At 36.5% G+C, this 12,804-nt stretch overlaps 1 protein-coding gene across 4 annotated transcripts in view; it reads left to right on the top strand.

The window, feature by feature from the left end:
* The window catches only part of LOC306855402 (membrane-associated guanylate kinase, WW and PDZ domain-containing protein 1-like), a 126,151-nt gene that overhangs the window by 81,624 nt on the left and 31,723 nt on the right, over nt 1-12,804 (top strand). For 3 of the 4 annotated variants that reach the window (XM_079394106.1, XM_079394105.1, XM_079394104.1), the window contains exons 4-10: nt 903-1,109; nt 3,054-3,270; nt 4,655-4,737; nt 5,450-5,485; nt 10,678-10,735; nt 11,496-11,581; nt 12,619-12,735. In XM_079394106.1, the coding sequence (XP_079250232.1) occupies nt 903-1,109; nt 3,054-3,270; nt 4,655-4,737; nt 5,450-5,485; nt 10,678-10,735; nt 11,496-11,581; nt 12,619-12,735 (804 nt within the window). The remainder of the gene's footprint in view (nt 1-902; nt 1,110-3,053; nt 3,271-4,654; nt 4,738-5,449; nt 5,486-10,677; nt 10,736-11,495; nt 11,582-12,618; nt 12,736-12,804) is intronic. The other variant, XM_079394107.1, reaches the window with a different exon arrangement.

Genomic DNA, 12,804 nt, shown 5'->3' with positions numbered 1-12,804 from the left:
AACTATTAAAGAGGAAGGGATGATCATGCTCACGCTCCGCGCTGCAGTTTGAAATGACGTGCCTATATAGTGATGTCGCGTCACATCAAAGAGCATCAAAACGCCATTTAATGTTTGAATTTCCTGATAAAATGGACATAATTTAAAAGATGGGACTTTTTCTTATCAAAAGTAACAATATATATAAAACTGGAAGTTTCCGATGAAGTTGCACTAGTGCAGTGCTTAAAATGCTGTATTTGTTCGGAACAAATGCAGTCAAACATTTTTAATCCTATATTTTCATATATTTACTTATTTAATAAGTGACCTGACCTAGAAATAGTGCATAACCTTAATTCTTATATATATTCAATTGCAACATTTCATTTCAGTTTTTTTTTTATTCTAAAATTTTATTAGAACTAAAGTTTAAACTTTATTTATTTACTGGTTTATTTATCATCTAATATTTTATTATAATTGATTTAAAAAAATTACATAAAAAACATTAAAAATTTGTGTTTAATCATTAGATACCTAACAAATGACACTTTTGTCAATAGTTAAAATCTCGACATCTTTATTTTTACTCCATCCTGCAGTTGTGTTTCATCAAAATGAATCTCTTTATTAGTATTAAGGTTTATCACTCGGCCTGGCATGGCTGAACTCTAAATGTATTACTCTGATTTAATGATGTGAAGTGCTTTTCTTTCAGACAGACAGCTCTCTCCGTTGTATGTGCTCATTACCGCCCGATTGTCCAGCCAACACTGATACCATTATCTCCCTTGCACAAACTTCACGAAGACAAGCAGTCATTTTCATAATAGAGCATTTTCAAAACCCCACATCATCATGTCTTGCATTTCCTTTAACCCTCCTGTTCTGAATGCTGGTAATATCCTCTTGTTGCCTAGGTAACTATTATGGAACACCCAAGCCACCCAGCCAGCCCCCTAGTGGGAAAGTGATTACTGGCGATGCTCTGCAAGACAGCCTTCCTGGTTCCCAGCAGTCGACCCCACGCCGAACCAAGTCCTACAATGAGATGCAAAATGCTGGAATAGTGCCTACAGAGACTGAGGATGATGATGAGGTTCCTGAAATGAACAGTAGCTTCACAGGTCAGCAGCAAGCCGATTTGTTTGCGTTTCTGTCTGGCACATGGGAGAAGGGATGAGTGATGCCTCTTTTTTTGCTTTCCTCTTCCTTCGCCATTACGATTCAGGGAGGAAGGGGGAAAGAGCGCCATCTGGCTGTGGTAGAAGGGTTTTATTTGTGTTCGAAAAACACCAAGATGGACTCTCCTTGTCTTTATTTATTGATCTGTCAGTTATGAACTACCAACTTTCACACTCTGTATCAGAGTATTGGATGGATTGCATTTTGTGGTGTTCTTAGAAGACATCTGTCTATGAAATAGACTGCCGTGTGATATAGCTGCTGGTCGATGAGAGGTATTGACTTCTGAGATCTGATCAAAAGAGGACAGCATTAATTACAGGAGTCAACAGTTTTGTGATGCAATTCTATTACTCAAATCATATTCAGAGATAGCAAAGGATCAATGTAAATGTGCTCATTGTGTACTGGAAAACAATGAAGCACACTGCTTGTTCACGTCATTCAATCGTAATGCTAAAACCAGGGACATTTTCCCCATCTGAGTAGGTACACATCTAAGGTTTAATTAATAAAGCTGCTCAACTACAGTAACATTGAGCATTCTAAATGTCATGTCTGCTGTGTGATTAGAAAGTAGGATTATATTTAGAAGCAGTGCTTTTTGTGCAGATGGTTTTTTTTGTTTTTTGTTTTTTTACTTTTTTGTGCTTTATGAAGTAACACACTGTCAGTGAATTGTGTACACTCTTGTTCAACTTTTTTAAAAGAGATGTGTTAATTCTCACTATTTATTTGATAAAAAAATACATTCAAATCAGTAATATTGTTATAATATGCTTACAGTTAAATTAACAATTATTTTTATATGAATATATTTTAAAATACAGTTTATTCCTGTGATGGCAAAGCTGAATTTTCAGCTTCTTTAGAATTATTTCTGAAGGATCATGTGACAGCGAATGTCACATGAACCTTCAGAAATCATTCTAATATGCAGATGTTCTGCTCAAGAAACATATCTATATTATTATCAATGTTGAAAACAGTTGCAACTTAATTTTTGTGGATGTGAAGCATTTTTATCCAGGATTTTTGAAAGTACATAAACAAAGCATGTATTTTAAATAGATTTTATGTAGTTATAAACTGTCACTTTTGATCAGTTTAATGCACCCTTGCTGAATAAAAGTATAAAAAAATAAATAAAAAAAATCTTACTGACCTCAAACGTTTAAACAGCAGAGACGCTTTTGAGACATGTCACTATTACTAGGTGTCAACAGCAGACAGTTTTGTCTGGCAACTTGTGTAAAACAACTCCTGATTACACAAATTACGCTCGTTTCTGTAGGTATTGATATTTTTTCAATCTTTACTCAGGACTCTAAAAGTGTATTTTACTTCAAGAGTATATTTGACTGTATTATAATTTCAATTCTAATTTATAATTTTTTTCTGTATTTATTATTTTGTTATTTTCAATATCCAAGTTAATTCTAGGGCCCTTGATTTAGAAAAGGCAATAAACTGTCCTATTCATACAGATTCACGCCTTTCGTTTGGCAGAGTGGTTTGATTTAAAGCCGCTAATTCAGTCAGGCGTGCCATGCAATGTAGCTGAGAGTCGATTTGTTTAGATTCCGCACCTCTTCAAGAAGGTTAAGTGTTAACTGTTTACACTCTTATTGAATTGAGGGGATGTTGGCGATTTCATTTTTTGGTGTGGGTGGGAAAGTGTCAGACAGCCAGGTGTCGGTATGCGTATTTGTGTACACTAGAGTGTGAATGGTGTTTGATCACTCCAGAGTTTACAGGAAGTGGGCCTGGTGCCACTTTCCAAACCATTAGCTGTAGCAAAAGTACATTGCCACAGTCATTTAGAATGCAGTTCTTAACCAGAGCCTTATGCTGAACTGAGAGGGTCTGTGTTTGTGTGCATGCAGGAGACTCTAGTGAACCGGACGACCACCCCTCCGTGCGGCCCTTTGCCCGTGACCACGTTCAACCCTACGGGCTCAACAACACCTCGGCGTCAACCACGGAGAGCTCTCAGAATACACACACACACCCCGGCTATCCCACGGAAGAGGACCCTCTGGGGCCTCTGCCCGAAAATTGGGAGATGGCCTACACTGAGAACGGAGAGGTCTACTTTATAGAGTAAGAACCAACTGCTGTCTTTATACTTTTATTAGATGGACATTTACTGTGACCACAAAACGTTTTTGGACTCTGCAGACTTGAAAAACACATGAATGTGCATAAATATTGCAAAATATAAAACCAAGCAGCAATTTTATTTTTATATTTCATACTTATGAAAAAATATTTTTATTTCATATTTAAATAAACGTGTCAAGTCAATTTTAAATAAATTAAGAACAAAAATGAATAAGGAAAAGGCTAAATTAAACTAATATGTATTTTTGAATTAATTCAATTTATTGTATTAAAGTATTAGCAAATATGGTCAGATGTATGGGAATTGAAAATAGAAAAAAATGATGATTAAAAAAAAAAAAAAAATTGTGAAGTTGATAATCAATTATAGGGCAATAGAGCAATAAAAAAATCCAAAATGTTGAATATGCATAAATCAGTCACTTCATTCTCACAAACTAGAATAGCTTTAATATTTAATATCAGTAATATTTATTAATATTTAAACTTTAATATATTTAAGTTGTTTATGATTGCTTGTTGGTGTCAAACATGTTTATTTATTTCTCATTTGGGTGTCACATTTGGGACTTCATACAGAAGTGACATTAGATTTAAGAAAAGTTCTAAGATCATTTGTTTGAAGATGCAACTTGGTTTGATCTTTCAAATTTAAGGCAATGAAATGCATACATTTTACTCGATTGTCCAAAATTCCTCTCATTCTCGGAAGCACTCTCGCTGTTTCTAAGATCATTTGTGACCCTGGACCACAAAACCAGTCTTAAGGGTCAATCTTTTTAAAATTAAGATTTATGCATCATCTGAAAGCTGAATAAATAAGTTGATGTATGGTTTGTTAGGATTTGGCCGAGATACAACTAGTTGAACTATTTAAAGTTTTATATATTTATGGTATGAAACTTACAAAATATCTTCATGATGAGGCATGAGACATGATGTTTACTTAATATCCTAATGATTTTTGGCATGAAAGAAAAAATCATAATTTTGACCCATACAATGTATTGTTGGCTATTGCTACAAATATACCCGTGCGACTTATGACTGGTTTTGTGGTCCGGGGTCACATTTGTTTGAAGATGCAACTTGGTTTGCACTATCGCTCTGTTGAGAGATTTTTATGTAGATACAAATTGCACTAAAAATACCTGAGGTAACAGCAGTTTTGTGTTTTTTATTTTAAGTTTATATATTGCTACTGGCAGTTTTTCAGATATCAAGACAGGAAGTATCAAACATTGTGGTATCTTTAGTATACATTTTCCTGCCTGCTGGGATGCAGAAAAAAGCCACAGGATGTTGTTCTGCAGGCATCTTTTAGAACAATGTCTCACTGTCTGTGTTCTGCATCTATTCTTAGCCACAACACAAAGACAACATCCTGGATAGATCCCCGATGCCTGGACAAACCTCAGAAACCCCTGGAGGAATGTGAAGATGATGGTATGGACATGTGATTGCGTTTTTGTCCGATCTGCTTGTGCAAATATCAGTTTCATGGTGACATGCATTCATAACGCTTATTTGCGAGTGTTTTTGTAGTGTTGTGTGTACATAAGCTAAAATTTGAAATAATATCTGTCACCATAGCAAATACAGCTTCAGACCTGTAGATAACCATTCATGCTCAAGCCCTTACATCATCCATTGTAATCTCATGATAGCCTGTAGATGGCGCTCTGTCATAGCTATAACAGCCAATCTCATACCCTGTGACAAAATGACTAAGGAAGCCGCTATAATGCTATAAGGAGGTTCTGGATTATATTGAATCTCCCCACACAAAAACAAATAGCTCATTTGAACCTCCAATTTTCCTGTGCAGTGGAACCTGGAGTGATTTCCAGAGCAGTTTTATGATTATGCAGAATATGATTTTAGTTGCTCAAATCTCATGCAGTAATCCTGTATTAACTCAGCCACAATACAGATTGTCTTGCTATTAATAAATGCCACTAATTTTACATTTTATGATTTGCATTAAAAAAGAACTTTTCCATTGTGTATATAACATGGTGGCATAATTATAAAGCTTTAAGATGTAATTTTGCATTTTTTTTATCAACTAACCCTCTCTGCCTCTCTGACACCCTTCCTCTCTTTTTCTCGCCCCACTTTGTGCACACCTGCTCCCCTTTCACTCCCTCTCGAGAAGAAGGGGTACATACAGAGGAACTGGACAATGAGCTAGGTAGGCCACTATTCCACAGGGAAACAAACCCGTAGAGACACAACCTGCATGTTTTTTTGTTTTTTTTGGGTAAATCGATCCATCTATGCTGCTTTGGGACCAGATTTTTTCTCTCAAATCCTGAACATTATTATGAAAACCCACCTCACATTGATCCCAGATCAGTGCAAATGGTAACATTTGCCCACAGTGCAGCTGCACTGCCTTGTTTAAGTCTAGTTTTGGTTTTGGTTTTGGAATGACCGTATAACACGTTTCATTACTTTCAAGCAAGGTTCATTTGTGTTGTCATTGGCACTGCATGATATAAAATATTCATTGTTTCTATTTCTACCACTGAAGCGTTTGCAGTTTAACTCAGGAGTCTTGCAGCTGGGAGTGGTTCCGTTTTCATAATGCATGCAAATAGCTCATGAAATCCGAAACTATTATGTTGAGCTAACGGTGACAGTCAAATAATTTAATAATTTGTTGCTTTAATCAGTTTTACCATCGTCAAAGCACACTATATCAACACGCAGAGCTCTCTCTGCTGTTCAGTGTGCCTTTGTAATTGAAGGGCTGATTCATCTTTAGTAACGGTTTAGGTGATGCAGGCAGTGGCCTTGAGGAGCCCTGTGTTTGTGTCCGGGGCTGATTGGAAGAGCACAGTCAATAGCTATTGATTTGAGAAATCGGAGTCATTAAATAGATGCCGTGACTGCGGGATGTGGGCAGTAGGTACGAGAGTATCCGGTCGCATGGTAGAGACTTGATCCTGTAGAGAGGGAAGATGGGATGCAAACAGATTAATGGCCAATTTGTCGGTAGAGTCGCAATAATGATGTGGGGGAAGGACATGACATACTGCTTTTGGTAGGTGGTTACTCTCTCTTCTTAGAAAAAAAAAAAAAAGCTCTGTTCTTCACCAATCAATATAAATATATCAATATATATCAATGAATAATGTATAAGTTATAATATATTGTTGGGTGAAATTTCATGATGCGAATTCTTTACATTATTTTTAAAATGAAACTACAAAAAGGATAACATTAAGGTTCTATTTGTTGACATTAGTTAATGTGAACAGGTAACAATGAAAAATGGTTAATTTGAAACACTAATACATTATTCAACTCAAATCAAATTAAAAGTTATCTTTTAATAATATATAATGGAGCTGAGCTAACATCAACTAACAATGAGCTGTTTTATTTTTATTAACTAATGTTAATGAAGATTAATTTAATGAAGATTAATAAACAAATGTATTGCTCATTTTTAGCTACACTGTAAGTAAAAACTGTAATTAAAACCCAAGTTCCCAAACTGTAATTTTATGGGTTTTGTTTGGCAGCCGAAGCTGCCAGTCATTTGACAGAATTTCTGGGATTTTTTTTACTTACAGTGTAGCTCTGTTGGCTGTGGAGTCAAGACATTTGCAAATATGATTAAAAGATGAATATGAGACAACTACAGAATGTCACTTTTTATTATTGGGTGATTCAACACAGATGTTTTACCAGCTAAGAAGTTCAGCACTTTTAGAGTTTCATCCCCTATCTGATGTGAGCATAAGTATTGGAGCAGTTGCCTCACAGGTCTTTCTAAGTGATCAGCTGTGTCCTGTTGCATTAATTCTCCAGATATTAAAAGCAGGGAATGTGTCGTATCAGTTATATCCATTACTTCTGTATTCTGAATCTTGCATTCGATGATGACACACACAAACCAGGATGAAGACGAGGGATCTGACTTTGAGAGAAATGCAAGCAATTTGGATGCTAAAAGAAAAGAGGAAGTCAGTTAGAGCTCTATCAAAAACAAAGGGCATGGAGAAATCAAGAGTTTGGAAACCACCAGCGACACCAGCAACCAACAACGACCTGATCGGCTGAGAAAACAACAGTAATTGATGACAGACAAATCAAAAAAGCTATGAAAATGAACCCTAAAATACGTGTCTGTAAAATCACCAACAACTTCCAGAAAGCTGGGGTGATGCTCTGACAATCTACTGTCCTCAGGAGACTTTGACACAGAATTACAGATGCTACACAGCAAGATGCAAACCTCAGACCAAAAATAGAAAGGCAAGATTAGAGCTGGCAAAAAAAGCACAAAGGTGAGCCAGAAGAGTTTTGGAACTGTGTTTATGGACCGATGAGACAAAGATGAACCTTTATCTAAGTGCTGGGAAAGCAAAAATGTGGAGAAAAAAAGGGAACTGCAAATGATCCCAAGCTTACAGCCTCATCTGTAAAGCATGGTGGAGGTGGTGTCGTGGCATGGGCATGCATTGCTGCCTCTGGAACAGGCCCTCGCAACTTTACTGATGACTTAATGCATGATGACTGTAGCAGAATGAATTTGGAAGGGTACAAAACCATCTTGCCTACCAATATTCAAGAAAATGCCACCAGATTCATTGGCAAGTGCTTCATATTGCATCAGGACAATGACCCAAAACACCCTGCCAGTCCAGTCAAGGAATTTATAAGGACAAAGAAATGGAAAGTCTTATATTGCCCAAGTCAATCTCCAGATTTAAATCCGATTGAACATGAATTTCACCAGCTGAAGAGGAGAGTAAAGGCAGAAACTCCCCAAAACAAGCAACAATTAGAATTGGCTGCATTAAAGGCTGGGAAAAGTATTTCAAAGGATGAGACCAAGAGTCTGGTGATGTCTATGGGTCACAGACTCACTGCTGTGATTGTGCGCAAGGGATCTGCAACTAAATAATAGCTTTTAATCTTTTATATCTGCTTTATTTTCAACTTTCCTAGTACTTATGTTCACATCAATGAGTGGGATGAACTCTAAAAGTGCTGATGTTTTTATTTGGTAAAACATGTATGCGTTGAAACGGCTAATAATAAAATGTGACATTCTGTAGTTTTGTCTCATATTCATCTTTTATATACATACATATATACATACATACAGTACATGCATGCATGTATGTGTGTGTGTATGTATGTATGTATATATGTATATATGTATATGTATGTGTATATATATATTTAAAGTTTAAAACTATTATTTTATGGATTTTTCCCAGTTTGAATTAATATATTTTACTATAATTTTTTGTTGTTGTTGTTTGGCAGCCGCTGCTGCCAGTGATTTGACAATTGTTTTACGATAATTTTTTGTATAGTTTTATAGTGTTTTGAATGTTTTACAGAATTACAGTGTTTACACTTTTTGGTAAAATAACCTTCAAATTAACCTTTATTTTCCCCCCAGCCAATTATTTTAACCTCTAAAAAAATTACACACTTAAACTTGATCAAGTACAGCAATGATTTAGCGGCAGCTTGTCTATTACACATTTGCGCAAATCCTACCGTGTGAATTTCACTCAATAAAAGCACCCGTTGATTAATTATGTTAAACTCGGGAAAGATCAGGAAGGGTGAAGATGCATGAGACAGAGGCTGCTGAGAGAATCGTTCACGAGTAGATCGTTATTTGTTAGTAATTATTGTTGGTTGACATTTATAGATTCATTAGAACAGTACAGGAGTCGGCCGTATTTGCTATTGCTGCTTGGGAGAGGTAATGAGTTCTTGCTTTCACAAAAAAATTTGAAGTGTGTGCTGCTTTCATTGGCCAATTAGAAACTGGCACTGGCAAGTTTTCATTATGGGAGGTGCTGTGATGAATTTACTGTGTGCTGCAGGCACTATGCTAATAGAACAGCTTTGTGTCCCAGACGCTACAACATTTCAGGCATTGCCATGGTAAAGAAAGCAATATTTTCATATGCATGAAAGCACATTTCAATGTCAAACGTGGCTGAGCCTTTTCATGATTATTCTATTATTCTAGAGAAGACATGTTGTGTATCTTTTTGCCTTAACAGTGTCACGATCAAATCTCTGAGTATCTTCTGTTGTTTTTGCACACTTGCCAACCTTTGCCTGAAATATTCGGTGCAGTTCGTATTTTTGTTGTTTGCCAGGTCAAGAGATTTGGAAATGCCGGGGAACATATCTGCTGTTTATGTAAATATCACAAGGAGGATTTGTCAGAGAGCTATGTCTTTGGAGACAAATGACAGACCTGTACACACACTATATACTCTTATAGCATTTTCTGTATCCCTAGTCAGATGTCTCAATTAATATGGATTTTTTTGGATATTCCTTGAAGAGTTTACATTACATTTCATGAAAGTCTGAGTTTTATTTATCAGTTATTCTACTTTATATCATGGTTACCTAGTGTACATGTGTTTATCTTGTTTTAAATCTTTAATGCTTCTGTGTGTAGAACTCTGATTCAGCATCAAGCCGTCATTGCTAGTTCGAATGAGTCACTCAATGCTCTTTTACCGACTCAAAACCATCACTTTAACAGTAGGGGATGTTTTTATTCTGTTCTTCGTGCAAGGAAAACAAAATAGTGTTTTCTGTTTTTGTTTTCTTTTTTCGCTGTGGTACACTCTAAAAAAAAATTGTGCTATATAGCACTAAAAGTGGTTCGTTGGCTCGTGGAAAGGGGAACCACTTTTGGTGCTATATAGCACCATATCTTTAAAGGTGCTATACAGCATCTTTGTCAAATGTTGCTATGTAGAACCATAAGATCTTGGTGCTTCAGTGGATCTTCAGAGGTTCTTCACTGGTTCTTTGGCATGACTGAGTTGCTATATAGCACCGCTACCATATACAGAAACTGTTAAGCTCCTGTATGGTTCTTCAGCGGTTCTTCAATGGTCGTTTGGGGTGATTAAGGTGCTATATAGCACCTACTGTCGTACAAAGAACCTGTTAAGCCCCTTTAAAGGTTCTTTACGAGCCAATGAACCACTTTTAGTGCTATATAGCACCATTTTGTTTTAGAGTGTAGACTATACATCTCTTTGACATCATAGAAATAAGTCAGTGATTTAGTAAAGTGATAATGACAATAACCAACACCTTAGAACATCTGGCAACCAATTAGAATCAAGCATTCTGCAGCGCAGTTATATAAATGTAAAAAAAAAAAAAACCATAAATGATGCAGTTGGCATGATAATTATATAATCTGCTCGAAATGGTCTTTATAATTTTAAAATGTCTAGCTTGTTATTTTGAAACCTCGTGAATTTTAATTGGTTGAAAAATCAAGACATCATTTTACAAAGGACTTGATAAAAGCCTCATTAAATTAATTCTAATGAGCTGAAAATGTCTTCTGTTTTGCTTCTTTTCCAGAGCTGCCCACAGGCTGGGAGAAGATTGATGATCCAGTGTACGGGGTGTATTATGTTGAGTAAGTGACTCATCAATATTACCTTCAAATCATCTTTAATATATGACATCATCCTGAAACATGAAAGAAGCAAGCGCCATTTTTTTGATCGGGTCTGTTCTGGTTCGGCTGTTCATACCCTTTCTTACGGTTACCATTTTGAAATCTTGTTCTCTCTCTCTCCCTCCCCTTCTGAGGGACCCGTGGGTTTGTAGCGCATAAATATGAATGCATTCATATGTTTTGATGTTGTTTCAAAGCAATACCTCAGAGGCAGGAAACCTTCCGGTTCTTGTCTTTTGGAGATGTTTATGTACGTTTTGAGCAGTATTTGCCTAGTAAATTGCGCAGGCCATTTGGAAAGTGGCCTGGATCGCAGCTGGGTGCGATCTGTATTTTTTGGTAAATGTGGTGATGGAGTTTTATTTTTGGCTTTTGATCTGTGTTTATTGAGCTTGTCTAGTCTGGTGGAGAGATTTTGCTTTTAAGCACATAAGATGAGAGAGAATAGCACACTTTTTCCCCCTCAGTTTTAAATGAATTTTAAATGAATGCAGAGGCTTTCAGCCATAGTTTAAGCCTCTGTTACTGCCTTTTCTCTGAATTAATTCACTTTATTTCTCGTCCGCTTACCTGCTCTCCTTATGCTCAACCTTTACCTGCCCTCTCATTCTATTCCCTGTTTCTCCCTCTGGTTCTGTTATTGACTGTGTCCTCTGCTCACTCATCTTTATTACCTCTCTCTCTCTTTCTCACTCTCTCCCTTTTCACCACCTCCCAGCCATATTAACAGGAAGACGCAGTATGAAAACCCAATTCTGGAGGCTAAAAGGAAGAAGCAACTGGAGCAGTCTCAGCCCGTTGAAGGTGAGCGGTATATCCAAGGGTCGTTTCAGGCCCAACATGCCACCATTTCTTTCTTTTCTTATCCGTTTCTGATCTTGTCCATGTTTGTCATTTAGAATTTTCTTGCAGCTTTGGTTTTGAAATGGTGGGATTACAGTTAATCTTTTCATGGCTTAAGTTTTTAATTTAGCTATTTCACTGATTCATTACTGCTGAAAACAGTGTTTAATTCTTGAAAGAAAGCAAAAAGAGAAGTCTAACATCAAGTGGATACAGGTGTTTTTTAATTATTGTATTTCAGTACATAAGACGTGATGCATTTTAATGGATAACTGATAATGTTTTAAGCTAGTTTGTTTTTTGTTAAACCTGTTTTTTTTATTTTTTTTATTCCTAGTTAATAACAAGGAGAATCCAATATTAATGTCAACATGAAATGCTTTTTGCAATGCATTTTACTTACTTAATGTTAATATTAAATATTTAAAAAGTAGCCTTTAAAGTCAAAATTAGCTCATCAACTTCATGAAAAGAACAGTTCACCCAATAATTCTGTCACCGATTCTGAAAAAATAAAAAATAAAAATGTCTCTCGTGTTGTTCCAGAAGAGAGAAATAATCTACTATTCCACAACTATGCTAATAAACTGATTATAATTCTGAAAGTCATACAAGTTTGGAACTTCAAGAAATTGAATTATGAGCTCAGGTTAAAGGCTACTCATTCTATAAATGGTCTAGAAAGTTCTACTGAAATGCAGGTGGCCATGCTGGGACATGTCCTTGATCTTGTTCCCAGCCAACTCAGTTGAATATTGCTTTCTTGATTATCTAATATCTTTTCCCTTAAGTTCAAAAGTATCTCATATTCTGCCACTGATTGTGATACAGTACTGACAATATGCAAAGTTTTACACCTAGAGGAAGTTAGGACACTATGGGGGCTCTAAAGGTGTAAAGCTGGCAGCTGCACAGCCTCAGTTTTAGTTTGAATGGAAAGGAAATGCAACTGGCTTGAGAGACACACAAAAAAGGAAGTGCACCCTTCACTCTTTCAGAATGGATAGAGGAGCATTCGACAGGAGCACCGCTAGCGAGCTATGCTGCTAACCACCAAGAGACTTACAGAGAACCTGGCACCGCCCCTCCACTAGCATCCCAACTGGGGGCTAAACGTATGTGCTGCCTCCTTTATTTGTTTGTAACACAAACACATACACACCCGTGCGTGGCGTATTCCTCTG

The sequence above is a fragment of the Barbus barbus genome (genome assembly GCF_936440315.1).
Source record: "Barbus barbus genome assembly, chromosome: 35".
NCBI classification, from domain to species: Eukaryota; Metazoa; Chordata; class Actinopteri; order Cypriniformes; family Cyprinidae; genus Barbus; species Barbus barbus.
Note: the sequence above shows the minus strand (reverse complement) of the source record. Positions and strands in the feature narration are given on the sequence as shown.